The sequence below is a fragment of the Cynocephalus volans genome, chromosome 3 (assembly GCF_027409185.1).
Source record: "Cynocephalus volans isolate mCynVol1 chromosome 3, mCynVol1.pri, whole genome shotgun sequence".
NCBI lineage: Eukaryota > Metazoa > Chordata > Mammalia > Dermoptera > Cynocephalidae > Cynocephalus > Cynocephalus volans.
The window spans coordinates 1,902,092-1,928,978 of record NC_084462.1 but is presented as its reverse complement, the minus strand read 5'-3'; the positions used below and the strand labels follow the sequence as shown (position 1 = coordinate 1,928,978).

The window sequence follows — 26,887 nt, the reverse complement described above, 5'->3', positions numbered from 1 at the left end:
GCGCCTTCGCGGGACTCTGCGCCTAGGAGGGATGAGGCTGGGTTGACTCCCGGCATATATCCTGCATGGTGAGCCAAAGCTCAATACGGGATCCGTCCGCGGGTAGAACCAAAGCACGCAGGACAAGCAGCAGGTCACCCTGAGCCTTCAAGCTTTGCTCCGAAGCCACCCCCTTCCACATCAAGGTAAGCGTTCACACCATCTCCCCAGGTGCCCAGGCCAAAGCCTTGGAGTCCACTTTGGACTCTGCCTCTCACTGCCCACTGGCAGTCCAGTCCATCAGCAAATAGCTGACCCCACCTTCAGAATGCATCCAGAATCCAACCACTTCTCACCATTCCAGCTGCCATCACCGAGGCGCTGCCACTGCCATCTCCTGCCTGGAACATCACTGTCACCTTCTCACTGGGCTCCCTGCCTTAGCCTTCAACCCCAATATGCAGCCAGAGGGAGCCTGTGAAGACGTAAGTCAGCTCACGTCCCTCCCACCTCACGGGAATAAAACTTCAGGTCCTCACCTTGGCCCACACTGGACCTGCAGGATCGAGGCCTGACCCCTCTCTGACCTCACCCCCTGCCCCTCTGCAATCCAGCCCCACCAGCCCTCCTTGTTGTGTCTTAGGCATACTCCTACCCCAGGGCCTTCGCACCAGCTGTTTCCGCAGCCTGGAATGTCCTTCCCCCAGACACCCATGTGGCTCACCCTCATCTCATTCAGGTTTTTGCTCACACACACAGGCAAAGACTTCCTGACACCCTTTTTGAAATTGCACCCCACCCCAGCTTTGTATTTATCCCCTTCTAATACACTATGCAGTTTACTTATCTTTTTTTTTTTTTTTTTAACTTTTCTTCTTCATTTTTAGTTGTCTCCACTGGAACATCAGCTCCAGGACTACAGTGGGTATCTGTTTGGACCCTGCTGAGTCTCCAGCACCTAGAACTATGTCTGGCACATAGCAGGTGCTCAAGAAATATTTGTGAAATGAATGAACAAATAGGATCTTGACCACTTTCCTTCTTCATTATTGTTGTATAATAGAGAAAGCATCTGGACTGTGTCTCAAGTTTCTGGTGGATAACCTCTAAATCCCTGGAATTTCCTGAGAGACAGAAATGTCTTTGTTAGTCATCGGTCGTGACTGGCATCTCAACCACACCTGAGTTTATACTAAGAGGCAACTCAGGATGAGGACGGGTCATGCCAGGAAGACAAATTATGTGATTAGAGGGTTGGGGCTTTGAGCCAGGCTTACCAATCTCCAGGGACGGGAGGGGGCTGGACACTGGGCTCAGCCACGTGACCAGCATGAATCATGCCTATGTAATGAAACCCCAATGAAAATTTTGGACACTGAAGCTCGGTGGAGCTCCTCTGTTGGTGAACACGTCAATATGATGTGCTCTGAAGCCATGGGGAAGAGGGCATGGAAACTGTATTTAGAGTCCTTCTAGACCTTACCCTATGTCTCTTCCTTTGGCTGGTCCTGATCTGTATCCTTTATAATAAAATGGTAATTGTATGTACAGCACTTTTCTGAGTTCTGTGTCATTTTAGCAAGTTGCCAAACCTAAAGATGTCATGAGGGCTGGCCTGGATGCAGTGGTGTTTACAACTAATTGATCACAACCAGTTACAGATTCCTTTCTTCTTTTTCCACTCCCACTGCTTCACCTGACTAGACTTAAAAAAAAAAAAAAAGAAAATTCATGGGGGCCCCTGAATTTGTAGCCAGTTGATCAGAAGTGCAGGTGGCCTGGGGACCCCCAAACTTGTGCTGGCATCTGAAGTGAGGGCAGTCTTGTAAGGGACTGTGCCCTTATCCTGTGGGGTCTGGGCTAACTCCAGGTAGGAAGAGTCAGAATTGCATCGCGGCACTGCAATGCTGAGTACTAACTATGGTGCCAGCTCAGCACGGGGGACCTAGCAGTGCCCTTACAAAGGAAGCAGACACTGAATAAGTCATTGCAGAAACAATTATTGCCTGTGCCTCTAAATGAAGGTGCTGATCAGAGCCGGCCCGGGAGCAAGCCCCTCCAGGACAAAGCCCCTCAACCTGGTTCAAGGCCCCGTGTGGTCTGGTGTTGCTGCCTCTGCAGCCTCACTCTCATCATTCTTTTCTTTTTTTAAAAAAAGATGACCAGTAAGGGGATCTTAACCCTTGACTTGGTGCTATCAGCCCCACGCTCTCCCAAGGGAGCCACGGGCCAGCCCTGTATAGGGACCCGAACCCATGGCCTTGGTGTTATCAGCACCACACTCTCCCAAGTGAGCCACGGCCGGCGCTTCATCATTCTTTTCATTCCAGCAACTCTGAACTGGGTATAATTACTGTACTAGTTCCCGTGGATGAGGTAAAAAATGATTACAAACTTGGTGGCTTAAAACCATAGAAATTTAATCTCTCACGGTTCCGAAGTCCAAAATCAAGGTGTCAGCACGGCCATAGTCCCTCCAGAGGCTCGAGGGGAGGGTCCTTCCTCACCTCTCTCAGCTTCTGGTGGCTCCAGGTTTTCCTTGGCTTGTGGCTGCAGAACTCCAATCTCTGCCTCCATCTTTTTTTTTTCTTTATAATTGGTTACGAATTTTCATGGGGTACAAAGCTGACTGTCACCACTAGTGCCCAAGCAGTGATGGCCAGATCCATACTGGCAGCATGCCCATTCTGCCTCCATCTTTACATGGCTACCTCTTCTTCTCACTATGTCTTCTCTGCATGTGTCTTAAGACACTTGTCATTGGATTTAGGGCCCACCCAGATAATGCAGGATAATCTCATCTTGAGATCCTTAATTACATCTGCAGGTAATATTCACAGGTCCTGGGGGTTAGGACATGGACATATCTTTCTGGGGGCTACCATTCAACCCACTACAGTTCCCCAAGGCTATTTCCCACCTCAGGGTCTTTGCACAGGTTGTTCCTCCATGCTGTGATGCTCTTCTACCACACCCTTTCATCGTCCTTCAAGACTAAATGCAGATGGTACCTCCCTTGGAAAGATTCTCACCACTGTGCTCATGTCTACCTCATGTACACACACCTAGGATGGGTAGGGTGCCTTCTCTGGGTCCCCAGAGTGCCCTGAGCTTCCTCTATTGCTATAGCACATGTCACCTTATATTCTGTCTGTGTGTCTTTCAACCCAGAGCTGAGCCCATCCCTCCTCTGCTCACAGTCCCTCTGTGGCTCCTTAGTGCCTTTAGTGCAAAGCCCCAGCCCCTCTGCCTGGAGGTGGGGCTCAGCATTTGCTGACCCCGCCCACCCCCAGCTTAATTTTCCCTCCTTCCCCCCATACCAAAACCCTTGATAAAATCCCTATTCCCCAGCTGCAACTCCAGCTTGGGCTGGAGCCTCCTCTGGGTCCCCCGGTGCCCTGTGTCCCCTCCACTGTTGCACAGATGATGGATTTCCCTGGTACAGGCTGGGAGCTTGTTGCATTGCTGGGTCTGACCATCCTGAGCCTGTAGTTTCGCTTCACTAAGGCCTGGCACACAAGACTCATAGGATGTGTCTTGTCATATAAGATCTGGCAGGTGTCACTTTAGCCCTGGCTTTGTCACTGTGTGAGCTTGGCCAGCCCCTGTCCTCTCTAAACCTCAGTTTCTTCAACTCCAAACTGGGGGGTGAGGGAGTAGATGAGACAAAATATAAGGTCCCATCCATATCTGTGGTTCTCTGAATCCCTTGCTAGTCCCATCCCACTCATGGCAGATTGTTCACAAATATCTGTTAGCCCTCCTCCCTGCAGGAGGATTCTAGGCCCCGCTCTGTGGAACTCAGGCATGGTCACATGACTTGCTTTGACCAATGGCATGACAGTAAAAGTGACAGGTGTCACTTCTGGGTGGAGCCTTATAAGGCTGGGGAATGGATCCACAATGGTGGAAGATGCATTGAGAAGGGATCTCTATCAGTCATGTTCCATGTGTGACTTTGAGGATCAGAGGTACTCTGCCATCCCTTGATGAACAGGTAGTGTGAGTAAGAAACTCTCTTTGTGGTTGTAGGCCACAGAGATTTGGGGATTGTCTGCAAGTGCAGCAAAGCCTGGCCCATCCTGACTGTTACACCATCCACCTCTCTCCCCTGCTCCCTTCGCCTCACTTCTTATTCAGCCTGGCTTAGCCTTCTTGTCAGACTGAATAGTCAGCTTTCTTGATTAGTTACTTGTTTTTAATATTGTCTCCTCTTGTGGTAGGCAGAATAACAGCCCCCAAACATGTCCACATCCTAATCCCTAGAATTTATGAATATGTGACCTAACCCAGCAAAAGGGACTTTGCAGATGAGATCAAGGTAAAGATCTTAAGATGCGGAGACGATCCTGGATTATCCAGGTGGTCCCAATGTCATCACTAGGATCCTTATAAGTGGAAAAGGGAGGTAGGAGGCTCAGAGTCAAAGAGATGTGTCAATAGAAGAATCAGAGTGAGGCCATGTGAGAAAGATTTGACTGGCCATTGCTGGCTTTGAAGATGGACGAAGGAGCCTGAGCCAAGGGATGCCAGTCGCCTGTATAAGCTGGAAAAGACAAGAGATGGATTTTCCCCTAGCGTTTCCAGAAAGGAATGCAGCCCTGCCTTGATTTTAGCTCAATGAGACACATTTCAGACTTCTGACCTCCAGAACTGTAAGATGATAAAAACTTGCCATCTTATCAAAATCGCTAAGTTTGTGGTAATGTGAATGAATACACCTCTCAGCCACTAGAACATCGACTTCAAGAGGCAAGGTTCCATCTTGTTTATAGCTGTATCCCCCAGTACCTAGAACAGTGCTTAACTCATAGTAGGCACGCAGCCAATATTTGTTGACTGACTGGATGGTTGACTAGATTAAGAAATCTTGCCCCTTGGCCAGTGATGATTGGACCAGGAGTGGACACCTGCCCCAGCTTGGCTAATCGGATTTTCTTTCCTGGAGACTGGGCTGGTGGTACGTAAACCTGCTACAGTTGGTTCTGTCTGGTTAAAACATCAGGAGTATTAATGGGAAGGACCCTGAGGCAGCCCACTTAATCCAGGAGGGAGGTGCCAAAGCACAACAGGAACTAAAACCTTCCAGGGACTTTCCTACAACTCTTCTTTCCCACTCCAGCGTCCCTCTTGTCCAAATGTCCAAATCCTGGGAGAGTTACTCTGCTCTGCCCAACTTTAGTTAAATACTGACAAGAGGTTGCCTATTCTCATATGGAGATAGGAGAGTGCATCCTAAGAGAAAGATTTTGACCAGCAGCCAGCCCAGCTCAAAACCAAACTCTAGCTAATAATAACAATCATTAAGCATGTCCTGGGTACCCATCATTGAGTTAACTCAATGAGGTTGAAACTTTGAGCCCCATTTTATTTTTTTGGCAACTGGCTGGTAAGGACATTTGAACCCTGGACCTTGGTGTTATAACACCACACTCTGATCAGCTGAGCTAACCAGCCAGCACAGAGCCCCATTTTACAGTTGAGGAAACTGAGGTTTGGAGAGGTTATGAAGCTCTCCTAAGGTCACATAAGTAGAAAACTTTGAATGAAGCACAGAGACAGAGAAATAAGACCTGTGCTGAGAACACCAAGATCAAGGGTCACATCCCTGTACCAGCCAACCACCACAAATAAATAAATTAAAAAAAAAAAAAAAAAAAAGAGAGAGAGATACAAGACCTAAGAGATCATGTGGCCACAGAAAAAGGAACTGCCCTGGCTGCTGCCTGCTGCTGCTGTGTCTTGTAAGGTATCTTTGTGGCCTTCCAGAAAATTCCCTTTAATCCTAAGCTGGCATGAATAGGTTTCTTGCATCAAAAATAATTCTAAAGCAGTGGTGCAGTGGAGTGGCTCAGACTGGCTCATGGGAGCTGATTGTTAAGATTTCAGTAATTCTACTTCTGGAGAATCAAGATGGCGGAATAGTTGGTCCCCAGCGTCACTCTTTCTCACAATCAACCAATTTACAACTACTAAAAAGCAAAGACTGCCAAACTCGGGCTGCTACAGCTCAGGGGAAGAGGTGGAGAAATCTAGAGTTCATGAAGGCAGGAGAAGCCACGATGAGAAAAAGAAAGGATTGCTTCAACTGTTTTGAGCCCCGGCTGCTTCAAGGCTGGCCCTAGTGAGCACATGGAGCAAGAGCTGGAAAAAGCCGCAGCTGCGCCCTTTGTGGGATGTTGCTTGGAGACTGCAGTGGAGAGAGGGACTTGGTGGCCCCCAGGCCACAAGTGGACCCACATATGAGCAAAGCGTCACAGACAACTGAAATAAGGAGCCACTCAGAGGCCAGTGAGTCATTGCAAGGGACTGGTGCATGGCCTGTCCAATGGGAAGTGTGTGGAGTGTGGGTGGTGGGGGAGATGGGCCCACAGGCACAGCATGGACAGCTAGCTGATCTGCCCCCTAGTCAGCACAGGACCACTCAGTAGAGACTGGTCAGGAATATAGAAATGCAGGGAGTGCAGTTTCATGAAAGGACTCAGGCCTAGACTGGAGTTTCCACACAATCCAAGTATATTGGACCTCACGAGACCTGGAAGTACTTAAAAGGTCAATAATTAAAACCTGAGCTGCACAAAAAGCCTTCCCCAGAGAATCAGCAGCAGAGCAGCAATTTAGCTCAACCACAGGGCTCAAGTGCTGGTCCCCACAGGAAGTTCCCCCATTTTAGAAGTAAGCAAAGGACAACAAATTAGTTCCAGTGCAGAGTTTAAGTGGTGGGGGTAGCTAATAATCCAACACAGAACTGAAAGAAAACACAAAAAACCCACAGATCACAGGCAAAGTTCTGGTATTAACCAGTAAAGGTTTAACACCACCAAAGAACATCTATAAAAACTAGAAGAGCCGGGCTGGCCCATGGCTCACTTGGGAGAGTGTGATGCTGACAACACCAAGTCAAGGATTAAGATCCCCTTACTGGTCATCTTTTTAAAACAAACAAACAAACAAACAAACAAACAAACAAACTACAAGAGCTGGAAGTCCCTGGGCTCCTGAGCCGGGGTGGGGGTGTTGGATGGGAGGGCCTCAGCCATACCTTCCTATCCCACCCTCTGCAACCAGGCCAGCAAAGGAGCTGGCTGTGGGTTAGCCCTGCTCCCCACCCCCAACTCTGTCCCCTTACCCTCCCTCCCTCTCCCCCTCCACTGCTCCTCAACATCATCTTAGAATATAAGAAAAAAATTAAAATAATTAAAGTTAAAAAAAATTCAGGAATTCTCTCGGCCAGTTGTTGAACTCTGACACAATGGGAGCATTTACACCACAGAAATTGGTAAAAGTTACCTAGCGGGGCTTTTATTTTATTCCAGAGAGCTGACTTACCAGCCACACCACAGACTCCGAGGCAATGCATAGGCAGAGAAAACCAAAGAGCAAGAGCTGCAGGATGACAAGAGGCCCTGAGGCCCGCCCAGCGATTCTCAAGATCACTGTGTTGTATTGGAGCCACACATTGGGCTGCTGAACCTCAGAATTCAAATGGCCACAAACAGACCAGAGTTGTAGCTCCCTACCTTCCCTTGAAGAACAGCCAGGGTTAGTCAGAGAGTTTATTAGAAGACAAGGAAACCATTAAGATGAATGTTCCAGGCATCTGGTGTCTGTTGGGGTCCATCTCACCTCTGTCCAAGATGGAGTGGGTGGCACTCAGTCATCAGTCCCCCATGGGCAGCCACAGGGCCTTGGTCCGTGCAGCCCGCAGCCCCAGCTCTGGGCCTGCCCCCTCGGTCTCCTGATCCCAGGCCTGAGGGCAGCCTCTGTTCACCCACACCGGTTTGAGGTTTCCTGCTGAAGCCCATTCCACAAACTGGGAGCCCTGGGATGGGGAGAGGGTGAGATTAGCACTTCCACGGGCTTGGTTGCTAAGCAGCTGCTTCCTTAGCAACAGACTATTACTGAAAGAGGCCTAGGGCTTGACCTAGGCTCTGTTACTATGACAGTTGGCTCCTATCAAGCAAACCTTCCAGATGCTGAAGGAAAAGAGGTTGGCCCTGAGGCGAGGGAATTTCCTCCCCCTTAGCAGCCCATGTTCAGGGGAATGGGGCCAAAGGCTCTTGTTGACAAGAAGTTCCCATATATTACCAACAGGAGGTTTAAGAGGGTAGACTCTGGTCTCCACTCTATTGCTAGGGTGTGGACCTTAGCAATGGATTGTCCACTGAGATTAAGTCTTTGGGCTGGGCAGGCTCTAAGGCCCTTGTTGCTAAGGAGATCCTCTTCCTTAGCAAGTGGGGCTCTAAAGGGGCAGGACCTCACAACCGTATTGCCAAGGAATTTCTCCGCTTTAGCATCAGGAATTCTAAGGGGACAGAGCCATGGTCTCAGAAAAGGAGGAGACTGTTGGTGAAGTTTAAGACATTGAAGATGCTAAAGAAAGGGTACCTGGGCAGATCCGAAATACCACAGGGCCTGAATGTCCTGGTGCAAGGCCAGGCAGCGGGTCAGGTGGTCCTGGTCTCCTGTCACCACGTTCACCAGACCCGCTGGGAACAGGGTGGCCATATCCTAGGGGATGAGAGAGTGGGACATACAAGGTTGGGAGCCAGTGGGGGCAGAGTGAGGAGTGAGCATCTGGGGAGTGGCATGGGAATCTTGAAAAGACTGGAACTGGGGTCATGGACTGGGGAAGGGTTGAGGCTTGGAGAGAATGGGCATTGGGTCTACAAGGAATAAAGGCTTGGATGCTGGGACTTGGGCTACCATGGTTACCAAGTGGGGTGGGGTGAGTGCCCAGCTGCTGTAGGCCTTGGGGCACCTTTCATCTGCTGTCCCAGGGGTTGCTGGGAGCAGCAGCAGGTAGGAAGGCAGGCAGGTGACTATACCTGGCAGACCTCCAGAGCCAGCAGGGGACAGGACCTGCTGGGCACCAGGACTACAGTGTTGCCATGGGCCAGGGCAGGAGCCAGCAGGGACACGAAGGCAAGCAGAGGCCACTCGTCTGGGCACACAATAGCCAGCACGCCCAGTGGCTCCCGCAATCGGAGCACAGGGCCTCTCAGCCCTGATACCTGCAGAGACAGGTGGGAAGTCAAGGGCGAGGCAGAGGAGCCTGACTGCCCTCCCATGGCCTTCTCCATTGCCTGTCCTTCTTCCTCTTATCCCCACCTTTGCTTCACTATAATAACTCCAAAAATAATACAACCAGGTGACAGTTAAGGGTGCAGAACTCTGGAGCCAGACAGCCTGGGTTCAAGTCCCAGCTCAGCTACTCCCCAGCTGTAACCTTGGGTGTGTTACTTAACCTCTCTGGGCCTCTGTTTTCTGTCTTTAAAATAAGAATAATAATTGTGCCTACCTCACAGATTTGTTTGTAGAATGAAATGAGTTAATATGTGCAGAGGGCTCAAGATCTGGCCTATGAGTTTGTGTTTGTGTGTGTGTATGTGTGTGTGTTACAAAAAGCTTTATTGAGTTGGGTTGGCCGCTTAACTCAGTTGGTTAGATCTGGTTAGAGCACAGCCTTGTAACACCAAGGCTTGGATCCCCCTACTGGCCAGCCACCAAAAAAACAACAAAAAAAGCTTTATTGATTATAATTGATGTTCATTGTAGTGGATTTAATTATTTCCCCCCAAAACTCATTGAAGCCTGAACTGTGTCCCCCAAGTTTTATGTATTAGAAACTTAGCCCCCACTATGACTGTTAAGAGGGTGAGAATCCTATTACGGTAACTGAAAGGTGGAGCCTTGAGGTGATTGGATTGTAGGACTGTGCAGTAGTGAACGGATTAATAATGGTGGTTGGGGGCGTTGTTCTGAGGGCTTTAGAGAGAGTGAATGAGCAGGTTACTCTCTCTGCTGTCTCTCCTTTCATGATCTTGCAATGCGAGACCCCTGGATGAACTTTGGACTTCCCAGCCTTAGAAACTGTAAGTAATAAATTTTGTTTTTCTTTATAAATCACCCATTTTCAGGTACATTGTTATATGCAACAGAAACAGACTGATACATTCATTAAACTGAACACATTTCAAAGGGTACATTTAATGAGACTGTGTGATATGTATACACCTATAAAACCATCACCACAACCAAGATAATGAACTTCTTCCCGTTCCCTGCCCCTTTGTTATCCTTTTCCTCCTGCCCCTATTTGAGCCCTGTCTGTCCTCAGGCAGCTACTGATCTTTCTCTCACTAGAGATTCATTTGTATTTTCTAGAATTTTATAGCTACAGAGTTGCATAGTCTGCATTTTTTAAATCTGGCTTCTTTTCAGCATAATTATTTGAGATTCATCTGTGTTGGGGCATATTCACTTCTTTTAATTGCTGAGTAAGGTTCCATTGTATGCATGTGCCACATTTTGTTTAGCTATTAATCTACTGAGAGATATTTGGGTTGCTTCCAGTTTTTAACTATTAGGAATAATGGTGAACATTATTATGAATATTTGTGTATAATCTTCGTATGGATATATGCTTTCATTTCTCTTGGGTTAAAACTTAGGAATTAATTTTATCTAGGTAAACACCTAGGAATCATGGCCTGGTTCCATGGCAGGACTATGTTTCACTTTTTCAGAAAATGCCAAAGTGGTTGTACCATTTTACACTCCTACCAGTAGTACATGAATGTTCCAGTTCTTCCACATCCTTGCCAACACTTGGTATGGTCAGTCTTTTAAATTGCAGCCATACTAATAGGTGCATAGTGATATTTCATTGGGGTTTTGATTTGCATTTCTGTAAAGACTAAAGATATTGAGCATCTTTTCATGTGCTTATCGGCTAGCCATGAGCAAACATTTTTTGAGTCCTTGGCGATATGTCAGGCACTAAGTACTTAACTCATTTAGTTTTCACAACTCAATGAAGCTGATACAATTGCAAAATTGTACAACTGTGTACCATCTATGGAGGATGACACAGAGGCCCAAGTCAAGTGACTTGCTAGCTTTCTATAATCTCTATTCCTGGGTGTTCCTGTGGCATTGTCTGAGGGCTGAATCTTCATGCTCCCTTCATTGGCCCCACCATACACGTGACATCAACCCAGTACATAAATTTAACTGCATATTATGTATATATAAATGAAACAAAAAAGTCATATAAGGGCTGGTCCATGGCTCACTCGGGAGAGTGTGGTGCTGATAACAGCAAGGCCACGGGTTCAGATCCCTATATAGGGATGGCCAGTTAGCTTACCTGGGAGAGCATGGTGCTGACAACACCAAGTCAAGGGTTAAGATCCCCAGGGGCCGGCCTGTGGCTCACTCTGGAGAGTGTGGTGCTGATAACACCAAGGCCACGGGTTCGGATCCTATATAGGGATGGCCGGTTTGCTCACTGGCTGAGTGTGGTGCTGACAACACCAAGCCAAGGGTTAGGATCCCCTTATCGGTCATCTTCTTTAAAAAAAAAAAAAAAAAAAAAAGGGTTAAGATCCCCTTACTGGTCATGTTATAAAAAAAAAAAAAAGAAAAAAAAAATCCATATGAAGCAATGCTCTGTGCAATGCACTCTGTATTTTCTATCCTATTCTCTTTGTTAAAAAAAAAAAAAAAAGCCTTATGCAAACCTACCAGCCTATGGTGACTTACTGTCACATAGCTCTGATGTCTTGTCATAATAAATGTTTTCAATAAAAAACAAAACAAAACAAAAAACAAAGAACAATTATGGTTATGGCCCACTAATTGATTTGGCTCAGTAATGGGTCACTAACCACAATATGGAAATACCAGTCTGAGTAGGCTGTATGCACATTATACAGATGAGGAAACCAAGGTGTAGAGAGGTAAAGCTACTTGCTGATGATCATATAGCCAGGAGGTGGTGGCACTGGGCCTGGACCCCAAGCCCGGCTCATTCCAGAGCCTTTGCCCTGACCTCCACCCCAACTGCCTGCCCTGTCCACCTGCCCACAGACCCCTCTCACCTGCAGGCTGTGGCCTTGAGCCTGGGCCCGGGAACCCCATGCTCGAAGTCGCCTCACACTCAGCTCTACCTCTGCCTTGGCAGCCTTGAGCTCCACTCCCTGCCTCTCCAGCCTTGAGGCCAGGGTGAGCTCCCGGCGTTTCAGTGCAGCTGCCAGGGCCCACAGCAGGGCCGCCCGGGCCCCTGGCGACTGGCCCACCCAGCTGTGGGCAGACAATGAAAACTGGGTGATGGTATCCTAGTCTTGGCTTTTCCCAGATACCCAACTCTGCTTACAGTCCCTAAACTAGGATCCTAAGCCCCATAGCCCACCAAGCCTTGGGGGTCCCAGGCTGCCCTATCGGCCACCCCATGATCCCTGGGCTTTCATGTGTGATCCCTCTTACCCAGGGGCAGCCTGGTGAGCGGCCTCCACAGCACTTCGGATATCCTTGGCTCCACCCTCAGCCACATAGCCATGGAGGTTGCCGTCCGAATCCTGGATAGGCCTGGAGCTCCGGGTCCCAGGCGCCTGGAAATGGCCCCCCACGAAGAGTCCATAGGGGAGTGCTGGGCTGGAGTAGGATGAGGCATGAGAGTGGGGGTCCTGGGTCTTCTCAGACCTCAGGCTCCACCCCACTGGATAGACTATCTCAGCCCCATGAACCTGTGGGGGACCTCAAACTCCTGCTCCCCTGCATCTGGGGGACCCCATGTTCCTAGGCCCATGAGTCTCTGGGAGAGCACAGACCTTCATTTAGCAGTACTGAGATTCTCATCAGACTTGGGTGGGGGAATGTGTGAGGCCATAAAACCCAGAAAGCAAGAGTCAGCAGGACCTGTGGACCCCACAAGGTGGCTCTAATGGGCCTCCCTCTAGTCCTCCAGCCCATGTGGAACTGGACACAACTTTCCTTCTCCCATCTCACCCCTAGAGCACCCTGCCCTTGGAACAACTCACCTGGGCCCTATTTCAGGCCCAGCTGGTAGGGTTGAGGGGACAGCAAGGCCAAAGGTGTCATAGTTCAGATTCTCGGAAAGATAGGGCAGTCGGGCAGGGGTCCCTGAGGGTCGCAGATATTCATATAGACCCTGTGAGAGGAACAGTGTCAAGAGAATGCAAGGTAGACAGTGGGATGCAAGTGTCAAGGGGACACAGGGGTGGTGATGGGGGCAGGGCGCGTGCACTCACATCTGGGCCCCCATGCCAGGAAGACCCACTCTCCTTGCAGCCACCTGTGGGCACTGCAGGATCTCTGAGGCCGTGGGTGTTGATCCAGACAGTGCCCACCTGGAGCCTGCCAGGGGAGATGGAGACATCAGAGAGAGAAAAACAGAAAGTTGGCAGGGGGGGTGAGTCAAAGAAAAAGGGGGACAGGAAGACTGAGGGAAAGAGTAGAAGCTTGGGCCATTCTGACGGGCCGCTCTTCATACTGACTGACCCATAGGCCAGCTCCAGCACCTGCCCCAGCCTCTCGCTCCACACGCTGGCGCTGCCTCCCCGGGGCGTCCCATTGGCCATGGCTAGGGATTCCTTGGCTGTGCGGAAAGGGAAGGCCACAACCAGAGGCCACGGCACCTGGAAGTGGTAATGGGGGAGCTCAGGTGGCCTGGCCAGCCCCTCCTTCTAATACCCCACCCATTAGGGGATGAGCCTATAGCAGTTAGCAGCCACCAGACCCAGGGCCTTCTGCAGGTATAGTGCTGCTGTCCATGTCTGGCTGAGGTGAAATAGGATCTGCAGGACCGTAAGGGGCTCACCTCTGCCTGGGCACACGGGGAGGCTGGAGGCAGGTCAGAGACCAAGGTTGGGGGATAGAATGGTCTGTCTGAGGGTACATTGCCAGCCTGGAATACCTAGGGAGAAAGAAAGAGATCCAGAAGTCTACCTCCAGCCCCTTCCTCCCTCAGACCCAGGAGTCCAGGTCCCCAGCCCCTCCTCACTCAGACCCAGGAGTCCAGATCTCCAGCCCCTCCTCCCTCAGACCCAGGAGTCCAGATCCCCAGCCCCTCCTCCCTCAGACCCAGGAGTCCAGGCTACCGGCACCCCCTTCTCAGACCCAGGAATTGGGTCTCCAGGCCCCTTCTCCCCCAGCACCCCACAGTCTATGTCCTCCAGATCACCTGTGCACCCTGGCTCTGGGCCTCGTGCACATAGTGCTGGGCAAGGTCACATGCAGCAGTCCCTCGGGCCCCCATGTCCACAGCCCCATCTAGCCCTTGGCCGCTCCGAAGTCGTCCCATCCGTGCCTGGAGCCGCCTCATGGTTTCATCCCACACAGACTCCTGGATGAGGAGCCTGAGACCCCCCTGTTAGGAAAAGGAGCATCAGGGTGGGCAAACTCAGGGCTGATGTGGGGAAGACAAGTCCCCACGGAGGGTTGAGACCCAGGAATGGAGGAGGATTGTGGAGAAGAGGCTGAGGACCAAACCCGGGGGAGAATGTGGATTTACAGAAAGTTGGTGATCCAATGGGTGAAGATGAAGGTTGGAAAACTAGGGACACAGATACTCAGAAAAATGAAGACAGTCCTAAGAACAAGGGACACAGAGCCCCAGACTGTCCAAGACCAGGAAAGGCGGGGACAAGGAGATTTGGAAACTTGAAGGGAGGAGTCCTGGACACACAATGGTGTAAAAACAGAGTTTTAGGGTCCAAAGAACTGAAAATTAAAATGAACAGAGACTCAGGATGCCAAGGTCTGGAGAAAGACAGGGGCGGTCCCCAGGATGTAAGTGGACAGAAGTGCATGGTTCTCACCTGGTTGCGGTCAGACCAGGCTGCATCCACAATGCCCTCCACGGCTGAGTCCACATCTGCTGTGTCCATCATCAGCAGCAGTGATTCTGTCCCCAGTGCCAGGCCCAGCTCAGTTCCCTTGCCTGCCAGAGTCCGCCGAAGGACACGTCCTTCCTGAGGGACCCCTGCTAGGCTCAGCTGGGAAAGGAGCTTCCTGGCTCCCAGCCCTGTCCTGCCCCACTCTTTGCCCTGAAGATACCTCCACGGCTCCACAGAAGGCCACCTTCTGGACTCCAGGCTGGGAGGCCAGGACAGGCCCCAGGGAAGCAGGGCCACTGATCACATTGAGGATTCCTGGGAATGAGCCTAGCTCCCCTGCCAGCTGGGCCAGGAGGAGAGGTGTTGGGGAGGTTGGGGGCACGAGAGCCACCACAGTGCAGCCTAAGAAAGGGGAACAGCTCAAATACCTGGGAGTCTAGGCCCATGGAGCCTCCTCCCTCAGACCCGGGAGTCCAGGCCCCCAGTCCCCTCCTCCCTCAGACCCAGCAGTGCAGGCCCCCATTCCTTCCTCCCTCAGACCCAAGAGTCAGAACCTCCAGCTCATCATTTACCCACAGCCAGAGCAGGGCAAATCCTCCACATCATCTCAAGGAAGGAGAACGTGGGTGGCAAGATGAGGCCAATTACTCCTGCAAGAAAATAAAAGAGGGTCAGTTGGTTAGGGTGCAGCCTTGTAATGTGGTTTGGATCCCCATATCAGCCAGCTGCCAAAAAAAAAAAAAAAAAAAAAAAAAAGAAAAACAAATGAGGGGACTGGGGTTGGAACTGCTGGGTCATGCAGGAGGAGGGGGATGGGTCCTGGACTCCTGTTTCTTACCCATGGGCTCCCAGCCTGCCAAAGCCTCCTCCTGGGTGTGTGCCTGGACTGCATGGTACTGAAGCAGCTGCTGGGCCAGTGGAACATCCCCCTCTCGAACCTCTCGAACGGCCCGCCCAGTAACCAGGGATTCCAGGGTCCACAGCAACCGCTGATGCTTCTGGATCATCTTGGCCAGCCTGTGGGGAAAGCAAGAGGGGTGATCATTTCCCAGTGCCCCTTGACCTGACAGGGTCCTGGAATGCACCATATACCTATAGTCCCCATGAGCCCCTGGGGCATCCCTACCATTTACCAGGAACAGAGAGCACCAGAAATTTACAGGAAATAGGAAGGTAGTCAGGGAAACAAACCCTGCGAGTGCTGTGTAAAGGTAACGGCCACCAGTAAACCCCCAAAGATATTGGGAAATTCAGTCTTAGCTTCTAATCGCAACTGCATTTTGGGAAATAGAATCTTAGTGTCTAGCTGCTGCCAAAGCAGCTAGAAAACAGGTTTGGAGGCTTCACCAGCCCCAGTGAACTAATGAGAAATGAAGCTCCAATGAGCTCCAGGAATATTCTGAGAAACAGAGGCTTTGTCACTACCAGCCCCAGTGCATAGCTAGAAATGGATGTTTTGACCACTGAAGTCCTAAATGCATATGAGCTGTAACTGCCAATTGATTCAGTGGGATATTGGGAAACAGACTATTTGTTCTCACAGTCTCAAATGGATGCTGAGAGATGATGTCACTCTGCACCTCCCAGGGTCCACATCTCAGCTGTATCACCTGGTCAGATGTTGGCCCCGAACAGCTCCAGGGAGTCTACTCCAGCTTTCAAACGATGTCTTGGCTGCTGTGACGGCTGCTACCACATCCTCCGCATGTGCCTGAAGGCAGCTGGCCAAGTTCTCTCCTGGGGAGAAAAGTGGGGGGACCCAGATGGGAGAAGAGATGGAGGCAGCCCATGTCAGAACTGGAGGGGACTGAGATTTCTGGAGCCAGGCACAGGCCCAAGTCTGTGTCTCACTCTGGGTCTCAGTTTTATTCTTGGTCATTGCTCTGGTTGCCTCCCATGGGCAAGAAAGGGATTTTAGTAGACAGCAACTTCAAAAAGCCTCTACAGGGACTTGGAACAATAATTAGGATGACTGTTATCAGGAGGAACCAGAAATCTTAGGGGCCCCCCTCCACACTGGCGTTTCCTGCCCTCAGGGCAATAGGCAAAGGGAATGGAGTGTCATTGGTGGGTATGGCTGGAGGACACAGATGCCTCTCTCTCCCCTAATGACGGGGGGACATCTCATACCTGTGATGGGATCCTGGCAAGGCACTGAATTCCTGTGTTTTGGCTTTAACCACTTCCCATTTACATAGTGACCCAAGTGCCGGTCCTGGGTGTCCAGCCAGGCCTGGAGAAGGCAGAGACAGGTTGGAAAAGGGTTTAGGGCAGCTCACTCGACACCTGTCCCTCTTCACCCCATCAGCTAATTCTTTTCTTCCTATTGTCTTTTCTTAAAGATTGTGGTAAAATACACATAATATAAAATTCACCATTTTAAAGTGTATAATTCAATGGCATTTATTACATTCACAATGTCATGTAGCCATCATCACTATCTAGTTCTAGAACATTTTCATTACCCCCAAAGGAAACCCTGTACCCATTAGGCAGTCACTACCCATTCTCCCCTCCTTCCTGTCCCTGGCAACCGCAATCTGCTTTCTGTCTCTATGGATTTGCCTGTTCTGGATATTTTATATAAATATGATCATATCATATGTGATCTTTTGTGACAGTCATCTTTCACTTAGCATAATGTTTTCCAGATTTATACACATAACAGTACATTTCAGAACTTCATTCTCTTTTATGGTGGAATAATAGCCCATTGTATGGATATACCACATTTTGTTTATCCATTCATCCATCAATGGACATTTGGATTGTTACACTTTTTGGCTATTGTGGATAGTGATACTATGATCATTCATGTATGAGTTTTGTTTGAACCCCTGTTTTCAGTCCTTTTGGGTATATATGTAGAAGTGAAATTGCTGGGTCATATGGTAACTCTTTGTTTAACTTTTTGAGGAACTACCCGACTGTTTTCTATAGCAGCTGCACCATTTTACAGTTTCACCAGCAATGTACAGGGGTTCCACTTTCTCTACATCCTTGGCAACACTTGTTATTTTCCATTTTATTTTATTTTATTTATTTATTTTTTTTAAAGATGACCGGTAAGGGGATCTTAACCCTTGACTTGGTGTTGTCAGCACCACACTCTCCCAATGAGCAACTGGCCATCCCTATGTGGGATCTGAACCCGTGGCCCTGGTGTTATCAGCACCGCACTCTCCCGAGTGAGCCACGGGCCGGCCCCGTTATTTTCCATTTTAAAAAAATTGTGGTAAAATTGGGAGCTGACTGGTTAGCTCAGTTGGTTAGAGTACAGCCTTACAATAGCAAAGTCATGGGTTTGGATCCCCACATCAGCCAGCCGCCAAAAAAAAAAAAAAAAAAAAAAAGTGGTAAAGTATACGTAACATAAAATTTACCATTTTAACAGTTTCAAGTGTACAGTTCAGTGGGTTTAAGTATATTCACGTGGTTGTGAATCACTGCCATCCACCTCCAGAACTTTAGTACTTGCTGTTAATTTTAATGCATCTCATCTACCATATCTGCTCCGTGTTTCTTTCTCTCCCTGGTTATGTCTTCCATGTTGTTAAATCCAAAGCATGGCTCCCACTTTCTCCTTCTACAAACTCTCTTCTCTTAGCATCCTTTATGCCATATTTTCCTGATTTCTCTCTTATCCTGCCCACTGGCCCTTCTTATTTCTCTTTAAAGCAAAATGGTCACCCAAAAGTTCCAAACTCTAATGCCCACCAGTAAAGAGATTTTTTAAATACTCAGGGATCCTATCTGAACATGAACTGGGCATTAGATGATATTATGAAATGACTGCTAATGTTATGTGTGATAACAGCATGGTAGTTATGTAACAAAATGAGTACTTACCTATTAAAAATAAGGGTTCAAATATTTATGGGAAAAGAACACGACATCTGGGATTTGTTTAAATTACTCCAAGAAAAAAAAATATATATATATAATGTATATAAGGAAAGAAAAAACAGGAAAAAAACAACATAGGACCAAATGTTCGTGATTATTAAAGCTGAGTGATGTGTAAATGGGAGTTCATAATAAATATTAATTACTCTGTGGATGCTGGAAAATTTCTCCCCTAAAGAATGTCCACAGGGTTCTGGCAGGCCATGTAAGTGTGAGAAGAGGGCCTAGTGGAGACTGGGAACTTACAATTTGTCTAAAAACACAGTTGCTATTGGTTCCAGATGGTGTTTGTCAGGGAATATCTGCCAAAGGTTGCCAAATTAAAAAATTTCATTTTCAAGATAAGCTGTAATCTCAGATGTTTACATGGAACTAACTGTCCAGTAATTCACGTTTTCAAAAATAAAGTTAACGACAAAGAAAACATGTTTGTTGGCTGAGTCTGACCCACGGACTGTTAGGTTGAAACCTTTGCTGGGAGGACGGAGGGGGATGGGGTAGAGAAACCCATGGGTCCTGAATCCAAGAGCTCAGCTTTAAATCTCAGCTTCACTTCTTTTAAGCTGTGGGGACCGTGGGTAAATTACTTACTTCTTCAAGTCTCTGCATCTATCACTAAAATAATGACAACAACCTCTGTCAGTTGTTCTGGGGATTAAATGAAATTACTCTTAGCACAGAGGTTGTAACATAGAAAACATCCAAGAAGCTATTACCACATTACTGCTATTTTAGGACATTTTACGTCTAACAACCCTCCAAGTGTGGGAATTCTCTGTACTTTGCCCCAGGTCTTCTTATTTGAGCGTACACTATATTTCTAGATACTCAATGGTCTTTCTACCTTGGAGACTCCAGGTCTGACTCCAGCCCAATTGTTGGTCTTGAGGCACAGGCTCAGGTAGCATTTGACCCCTGCACACTGCTGTGGTGGTCCCCAGTTATTTTACTCTGTATCACAAGGGAGCTCAGTGTCTTTCCTTCACCGCCCGTTCTGAGTTCACCATGCGGGGACAGCCACCCAATTACAGGGGCAGACCCCAGTGCCAGTCACTGCCCTCTTAATCCCCCAAACCCTCTTCCTCTGGAATCTCTGCCTCATCCCGCCCTCTCCATCTCCACTGCCTGAGCCAGGCATCAGTCTCACTTCCTTCCACTTGGACCACTGCTCTAGCCTCCTGCCCTCCCTCTGAAAGAAGCCCAAGCTCCTCATGCCTGGAAGACCTTGCGGGATCACGAGACCCATGAAAGAGCTGAGGGGCCCTGGGGGATGACAGAAAATTCGAGGCACCTTATTTATCCACAGGAACCCCAAGAGAATTTCAGGGGACCCTTGGGCGATCACGGGAGCCTCATGAGGATTTTAAGGGGTCCTGAAGAATCACAGGAGCCCCATGAGGCATTCTAAGGACCAGCGGGATCACGGGAGCCCCACGGGTTTATTCTGAGGGGCTGTCTGTAATTACAGGAAGTTCTGATGTATTCTGGGGCTCTGAAAGTTACCACGAGATCACATGAGCCCCACGAGTACTGAGGGGCCCTGAGCAATCACGGAGGCTCCAAGGAGGGTCTGAAGGTCTCCGGGTGATCAAGGGAGGCTCGCAGGAATTCTGTGGCGTTCCCGGGGGGTCATGGGAGGTTCTGGGGCAGCCCCGAGGAATCGCAAGAGCCCTGGGGGGGCGGGGGGAGGTGTAAAGAAGCGGGGAAACACCACCGGGAGCTCAGGACCGTGCAGTACGAGAACTACCAGGGAACACGGAACAGACTGGGAAGGACCAAGAAACAGAGACCATGAAGGCTCAAGGGAACGTCCCGCAGGGCTGGGTCCTAACGGGTCGCGGGAATTACGGGAACTGAAGGGGCGGAGTCGCTGAGCTGTGGCGGTGGATGACGGGAGTCCACGAGCAACCCGCGGCCCTGAGGCCTGGGGGAGTGAGTGGGCAGCGATGGCCCGGCAGGCACTCACCAGTGCGCATGTGTGGCTCTCTGGCACGGGTCCGTACTCCAGTGTGGTGAAGATGTCACAGGCGTGGGGCCCTGTGTATGTCGCAGCCATCGCCTGCCCAGGACGCTTTCCACGAAAAACTGCTGGACGCTCTGCCCAAGGGAGCCTGGAGGTCCGAAGGGTGGCAACGCGCCCTCTGGCCTAAAGAGCCAGACCAACACCCCGCCCACTCCCCCGCCTTAGGGCCAAGTGACCCCGCCTATAGGCCCGTGCGCGGAAAGTATAGTTTGGAGCATGCGTACTCCGCAACGCGCGGAGGAAAGGGAGACCGGAAATGTAGGTACTGACAGGAGCGCCGGGGTTAGACGGGTATTAGCGTGTCTTCCCGCTACATTGTTTATACTAGAAACAGGCAGTGCAGCCTTTAGTCTGAAGAATACTTATTAGAGATCCGTGTCTAGCTCCGGGGTGAAGCGATAGTTCAAAGACAAGATGGGAGTCTTCTTGTGCCTTAGGATGGACACTGAGACTAAATTTTGGAAGTGCGGCTGCCTTGACTGCACGGGAAAGAGCGGAAGTGTGGCTTTAATAGATACAGGAAGTGTGGCATTTAGTCATCTGCCTCAGGATTCACTTTTGATTGGTTGAAGTGAGAGCGTGGCTTTAAAGTTGGACTATGATTGGTCGGTAATGAGTTGCCCGCTTTGAATGAGCGTCGGGGTAGTCGGAAGTGCGGCCTACCCGAGTCCCACGATCACACAGGTACCAGACGTGTGGAGATTTGGCACGTAGGACCGAGAGTGCGTCTAGAGCTGTTGATTCCCAACCGACTTGTCGACGGTGCCTGGTCTGGAATGCAAGCGTAGTCTCAGTCCAGATTCATACGTTTTTCAATAGAATAGTGGGTATAGGGAGTGGATTGAGGGCGGGGAGCAGACACTAGAGCTCGCATCCTGGGGAAGGACGCGAGGGTGCTGAAGTGAAGACGCTCTTTCCCAGGGCCATGGCCGACTCGAAGCTGCTGGAACCAGAGCTAAGCGAGGTGGAGACGACGCGTTTCGAGGAGCTGCTGCTTCAGGTGCAGATTGACCGGACTCCTGGATCCCTGGGTATCCGGGGTTTTTGTTTTGTTTTGTTTTGTTTGGTGTTCAGAGATGGGACTACAGTTTCCAGAATGCACGAGGGCGGCAACAAGGCCTATGGGAATTGTAGTTACTTGGCTCCAAGTTTGCTAAGCTCGTAAAGATATGGGAGTGGCGTTGGGGTTCTTTGGGTCCTCAAAGGAGGAAGAGATCCTAGGCTATCTAATTTCTCACCTTATCCACTGATCTTATACATAAGAGTTGCCCAGACCGGCCGGTTAGCTCAGTTGGTTAGCGCGTGGTGCTAAGAACACCAAGGTCCAGGGTTTGGATTTCTGGACTGCCAGCCATCAAATAAATAAGTAAATAGATAGATAGCTAAAATTGCCCATTAAGCCTTTGAAGAGTAAATGAGGGGTCTGATAGCACAGACTCGAAGCCTGGAGTTTGTTTCCTTTCACACAGGCCTCCAAGGAGCTCCAGCAAGCCCCAACAACCAGACCAGAATCCACACAGATCCAGCCTCAGCCTGGTGAGAAAGACAGAAACCCAGAGAGAAAGGGATAGAGTCCCAGAGAGAGAGGGACAGAGAGGCAGAGAGAGGAGGGATAGAGACCTGGGGCAGGGGACAGAGAGGAGGAAGGAAAGAGACACAATAATGGGGTATAAAGGCCTGGGGGTGGGGTGGGGATGAGCAGACGCCCAGAGAGATCACACAGGGACAGTGGTCCAAAACGGAGAGAACAGGAGTGTGTAGGGGACAGATAGGAAGAGGGTCAGGGATCTCAAGGGTGGGGAGGGAAACCTAGAAAGAGGAGGATAGAGACCCAAAGAGGGGGACAGAGCAAAAGAGAGAAAGGGACAGAGAGGGTAGATGGAGACTGGGACTTGTGCAGACAGATGGCCAGGACAAATCCTCTCCCACCAGGTTTCTGTGTAAAGACCAACTCATCTGAAGGGAAGGTTTTCATCAACATCTGTCACTCTCCCTCCATCCCTCCTCCGGCTGACTTGACAGAGGATGAGCTGCTTCAAATGCTGGAGGAGGACCAGGCTGGGTTTCGCATCCCCATGAGTCTGGGAGAGCCTCATGCTGAACTAGATGCAAGTCAGTACCCTCGGAGAACCCAGGAGCCCAGCCCCTAGGTCCCTTCTCCCCTAGGACCCAAGAATACAGGTTCCATGGCCCTTCTCCCTCACATCCTGGAAATCTGGCCCCCAATCCGATCCTTTTCCTTGTGGCATATCCCTGTCTCTTGGGCATCCAGCACCCAGGCAGTCCTGGTTCTGTCACCTGTCCGGTCTGGTACTTCTCTGTGCTCCACAGGCGGGTGGGGGAGGGCTGGGCAGAGTGCTTTGCACTCATTAGCTGATCTTGCTTTAGTCCCAGGTCAGCTCTCATTCTTTCATCCCTGTTTTCACCTCTGCCCTTCTCCCCTGTCTTCATCTCTGCCTTGTCTTACCTCTGTCCCTGTTTCTGTCTCTGTATCCTTTTTTAAATTCACATGTGTCTTTTGAAGCCTCTTGGGGCCAAGCTTTTAGCAGTGCCCTGGGGAACAGAGACTTATCAAACCCACTCCCCATCGTGGGTGGGGCCGAAGGAGATGGATGCAATTTCAATATGGTGTGATTTGTGTTACATTGGAGGGGGCACCCAGCACAGCCCTGAGGGGACTCTTCACCCACATGGAAGGGTCAGGGAAGGCCTCCTGAAGGAGGAGATGTCGGTTAAGATTTGAAAGAACGGGAGGAGTTCAGGCAGAGACAGAGAGGAGGGTTCTGGGCAGAGAGGACAGAGGGGTCCAGGGCTGCGAGAGAATGATTGGACTGGACTGGCCGCTTATAGAGAGTGACAGGACGAGGTGGCTAGAAGAGAAATGAGCTTCTTTGTAGAGGTGGGAGAGGCAGACCACACAGGGCCTCCCGTGCCAGGCCCGGGACTCAGACCTTCTCTAGCGGGCGCTGCCGAGCGAGGGGAGAACTGTCAGCAGGGGAGGGGGAGGGTCACCTCTAGCGACACGGTAGGGATGGACCAGAGGAGAAACTGGAAGCCAGGGAGGAGACTAGAGGCCAGGGAGGAGACTGGTCTGAGAGTCGAGTGGAAAGTGGCATATATTGAGCTCTCACTGCCTAGTATCTCTGTTTCTCGTGGCTGCTGTGCCTGAATGTTTTTTCCTTGTCTGTGTCTGGGCTGTGGGGTTCCAGAGGAGGGCTGGGGCGTCTCACCCCCTTTCTCTCTCCGCAGAAGGCCAGGGCTGTACCGCCTACGACGTAACTGTCAACAGCGACTTCTACCGGAGGATGCAGGTTGGGGCGTGGTTATGGGTGAGGTCTGGGCAGGGGCCTCTCTCTGCACCCCCTAGCCCCATCGCGTCTCTTCTTCCTCTCTCTCACCCCTAGAACAGCGATTTCTTGCGGGAACTCGTGGTCACCATCGCCAGGGAGGGCCTTGAAGACAAATACAGTTTGCAATTGAATCCGGGTGAGGGCAGAGCCTGGGCCATCAGGAAGGAGTGGAGCCAGGAGCAGTTTGGGGGCCACCTTTGGAAGAGGTGGGGCTAGAGTGAGCAGGGGTTTTATTAGCTCCTGTTCTGGAGGCTGCGGATTCCAGGGAGGATGTGGGGCCTCCCAAAGCGAGGGGGTGGGGCTAGGCTGGGGATTCCGGGTAGAGGGCAGAGCCTGGATAGCCTAGAAGGGGCGGAGCCAGGAGCATCTCCAGGGGTAGATTTTATTGGGACCTAACACGGGAAAAGCGTGACTAAGCGTGGGTAAGCTTCCTAGAGCCAAGTTTGGGGGCATGGTCAAGCCCCAGGCATCAGGGAAGAGTGGAGTCCTTGGCTGTGCTGTACCTGAGAGAGTAAAGGGAACCCTGGCCTGTGTGATCTTTGACTCTGCACTCCCTACTCTCAGAGTGGCGCATGTTGAAGAAACGGCCTTTTCTGGGCTCCATCTCACAGCAGAACATCCGCTCCCAGCAGCGTCCTCGGATCCAGGAGTTGGGGAACCTGTATACATCCGACTCCCAGAGAGCTGAGGAAGGGTGGGCTTTCAGTGGCTCCCCTCTCTAATGGCTCCCCAACACTGTTCTGAATCCCTCCCTCAATCCTCCCTCTCCACATGGGGTGATTCCCTGGGAAGGTATCCTGAGGCAACAGGGCTGGTTGGAGGAAGAAAGGGAACAGCACGCCAGGCAAAGGGAACAGTGCTGGCAAAGACCTGGCAGCTACCTCAGTTCTGGATCTTGTTCCTCCTTAGCCCTGAGAAGCCTCACCTGAACCTTTGGCTGGAAGCTCCTGATCTCCTCTTGGCTGAAATTGACCTCCCCAAATTGGTGAGTGCATGCTCGACCACAGCAGGAGAATGAGGCCTGGAATGGCCTGGGGCTTTCTCTGGGGGAGTGATGAAAGGCTGTCACCCAACCTGTGTAAGCTGCCTCCTCTGTCCCATGAGGCCAGAGGCCCACCTTCTCGTTCTGTCCTAAGGATGCTCAAGCGATCATAAGTGCTTGATTGTTGAGACTTGTAATTACTGTCCCCTGCCTTTTTCCTGGTAGATTAGATCCTTTAAATATAGTTTCCCAACATGTGAGGCTACTATGCCTGCTCCATGTTATTATTGTCCCGTTGATGGGGAGAGTGGGCTGAATCCACATCTCCAGGATGGAGTCTTGGGGCTGTCCCTGGAGATTGAGGAGAACCGCCTAGTGATCAGGGGACCCCAGCAGCTATATCATTTGGATGCCTACATCCCCCTGCGGATCAACTCTGATGAGAGCAAGGCAGCCTTCCACCGAAAGAGAAAGGTACCTGGAGGGAAGTGTTCAGGGAAGCTGGGACATTGAGGGGGCTGGGGTGTGGGCTTCTGGTTCTGAGGGAGTAGGGGGCTCAGGGCTGGTCTTGGATCCTGAATTTCTTTTCTTTCTCCTCAGCAATTGATGGTGGCCATGCCCCTTCTGTCGGTGCCTGCTTGATCAGGGTGTTTCCCTGTGCTTCCAAATGTTGAGAAAAGGCTGGCTGCTTCTCTAAAATTGAAATAAAAGCATTTTGCCTTTGTTCTGTCTCTGGCTAGGGATACCTGTGGAGTAGAAAGGAAGAGGGACATTGGGCTGTCCCTAGAGTCCCATAGAGGTCACTGCCCTAGCTCAGGCCTCATTGTCTCCCCCTGGATCCTCTCCCCTTGTCCTGGCCTCCAGTATCTGCCTGGTCTACAGAGCAGACCTTGCACTTTTTCTGTTCACAGCCCTCCCGTAGCCCCCCAATGCTCCCAGGAGACAGTCCAAGCCCCCTTCATGGCTCAGTTTGACCTCCTCTTCTCACTGGGGTCCAGTCACACTGAGCAGCATGTCTTGACCACACTCATTTTTCATACCTTCTCTTAGTTTCTCCTGTTCCCTTACGTAGTATCCTCTTCTCCAATACATCTATGCAGGAAATTTCTAATGGTCTTCAGTTCTTGTGCGGTAGTTGCCCTCACCAGGGGGTACTTCCTGACCCCTTTGATGATTTGATCTCTAGCCTCTCCTACCTTTCACCCTGACAAACTTCCCATTCCTGTAATCACACACATATCACAATTACACCAAAGTCTTCTTGGGCCTCAAACCACCAGGCTCTTTCTCACCTCCTGACTTTGCAAATGCTGTTTCCTCTGCAGCGGATGTTCTCCCTACTCTACCCCTCTCCCATCCCTTTTAATCAAACTTTCTCTGGAAAACTTTTCAAACTTCATACTTTCTCTGATCTTCCTTGGCTGAGTTAGTTCCTCCTCTGGTGGTCCCCAGTTCCCATTATTACTCCCATTATAGCTATGTCTCCTGTAGTGGGACAATGCCTGGCACATAGTAGGAACTCAACAAATATTTGTTGAGTTAATGAATGATTGTCAACACCCTCCCCTTCTTTACTGGGTCCTAGGAGGATAAGTAAATGGAGAAACTTCAGTGGCAAGTGTTGAAAGAGCAGCGAGTAGGCCAGTGTGGCTGGAACGAAGTGAATTGGGAAGGAAAGGGAGTGGATCGTTAGGTCTGAAAGGTTGCGGGGATAATATCAAATGGGGTCTCTTGGGCCACGGAATGGATGAGGGAACGTTGGCGTTGTGTCCACCAGAGGGCGCGACAGCTTCGGCCCTTTGTCTCAGAGAACTACATCTCCCAGCGGCCCTGGGAGTACGCCGCCCTTCACAAACAAAAAGGTCCAGCGGCAGCTGGCTGGGACTTGTAGTTCGGACGGGGACTCTCCTTAGGGGGCCGAGGAACTCATTCCCAGGTCCTGAAACAGTGTGGGGCTGGGTCCTTCCTCCCTTGCTCTGTCTCCATGGTGATGATTCCGGCAAAG

General features: G+C 50.4%; 2 protein-coding genes across 11 annotated transcripts; one reads left to right on the top strand and one right to left on the bottom strand.

Moving 5' to 3' along the window:
- Positions 1-366: 366 nt before the first annotated feature.
- ALDH16A1 (aldehyde dehydrogenase 16 family member A1) lies at positions 367-20,750 on the bottom strand. Of its 3 annotated transcripts, none has more exons than XM_063088398.1 (18): positions 20,494-20,750; positions 16,752-16,854; positions 16,232-16,358; positions 15,460-15,638; positions 15,194-15,271; positions 14,842-15,023; positions 14,604-14,756; positions 13,967-14,152; positions 13,604-13,699; positions 13,285-13,421; positions 13,035-13,140; positions 12,804-12,934; positions 12,250-12,417; positions 11,865-12,066; positions 8,808-8,993; positions 8,368-8,490; positions 7,606-7,801; positions 367-454 (listed from the first exon to the last, which is right to left on the bottom strand). In XM_063088398.1, the coding sequence occupies exons 1-17, from the start codon at positions 20,581-20,583 to the stop codon at positions 7,640-7,642; spliced, it is 2,409 nt and encodes an 802-aa protein (XP_062944468.1). In that variant the 5' UTR covers positions 20,584-20,750; the 3' UTR covers positions 367-454; positions 7,606-7,639. The 3 variants fall into 3 exon arrangements, with proteins under 3 accessions (XP_062944468.1, XP_062944466.1, XP_062944467.1); XM_063088396.1 differs by lacking the exon at positions 367-454 and adding an exon at positions 1,025-1,103; XM_063088397.1 differs by lacking the exon at positions 367-454 and having other exon boundaries at positions 7,534-7,801.
- PIH1D1 (PIH1 domain containing 1) lies at positions 20,529-25,606 on the top strand. Of its 8 annotated transcripts, none has more exons than XM_063088400.1 (10): positions 20,533-20,644; positions 21,472-21,550; positions 22,020-22,086; positions 22,483-22,662; positions 23,800-23,861; positions 23,955-24,036; positions 24,465-24,594; positions 24,810-24,885; positions 25,213-25,356; positions 25,483-25,606. In XM_063088400.1, the coding sequence occupies exons 1-10, from the start codon at positions 20,571-20,573 to the stop codon at positions 25,522-25,524; spliced, it is 936 nt and encodes a 311-aa protein (XP_062944470.1). In that variant the 5' UTR covers positions 20,533-20,570; the 3' UTR covers positions 25,525-25,606. The 8 variants fall into 8 exon arrangements, with proteins under 8 accessions (XP_062944471.1, XP_062944470.1, XP_062944472.1 ...); XM_063088402.1 differs by lacking the exon at positions 20,533-20,644 and adding an exon at positions 20,680-20,808; XM_063088405.1 differs by lacking the exon at positions 20,533-20,644 and adding an exon at positions 20,680-20,812.
- The last annotated feature ends 1,281 nt before the right edge of the window (positions 25,607-26,887 follow it).

Coding starts and splice junctions, on each gene's coding strand:
- PIH1D1 (XM_063088400.1), top strand. CDS start 20,571: ATGTCGCAGCCATCGCCTGCCCAGGACGCTTTCCACGAAAAACTGCTG. Junction 24,037..24,464: donor CAGTTTGCAATTGAATCCGG/GTGAGGGCAGAG, acceptor CCCTACTCTCAG/AGTGGCGCATGTTGAAGAAA. Junction 24,595..24,809: donor TCCCAGAGAGCTGAGGAAGG/GTGGGCTTTCAG, acceptor GTTCCTCCTTAG/CCCTGAGAAGCCTCACCTGA.
- ALDH16A1 (XM_063088398.1), bottom strand. CDS start 20,583: ATGGCTGCGACATACACAGGGCCCCACGCCTGTGACATCTTCACCACA. Junction 12,418..12,803: donor GGGCCTGAAATAGGGCCCAG/GTGAGTTGTTCC, acceptor ATCCTACTCCAG/CCCAGCACTCCCCTATGGAC. Junction 8,491..8,807: donor TGGCTCTGGAGGTCTGCCAG/GTATAGTCACCT, acceptor CTCATCCCCTAG/GATATGGCCACCCTGTTCCC.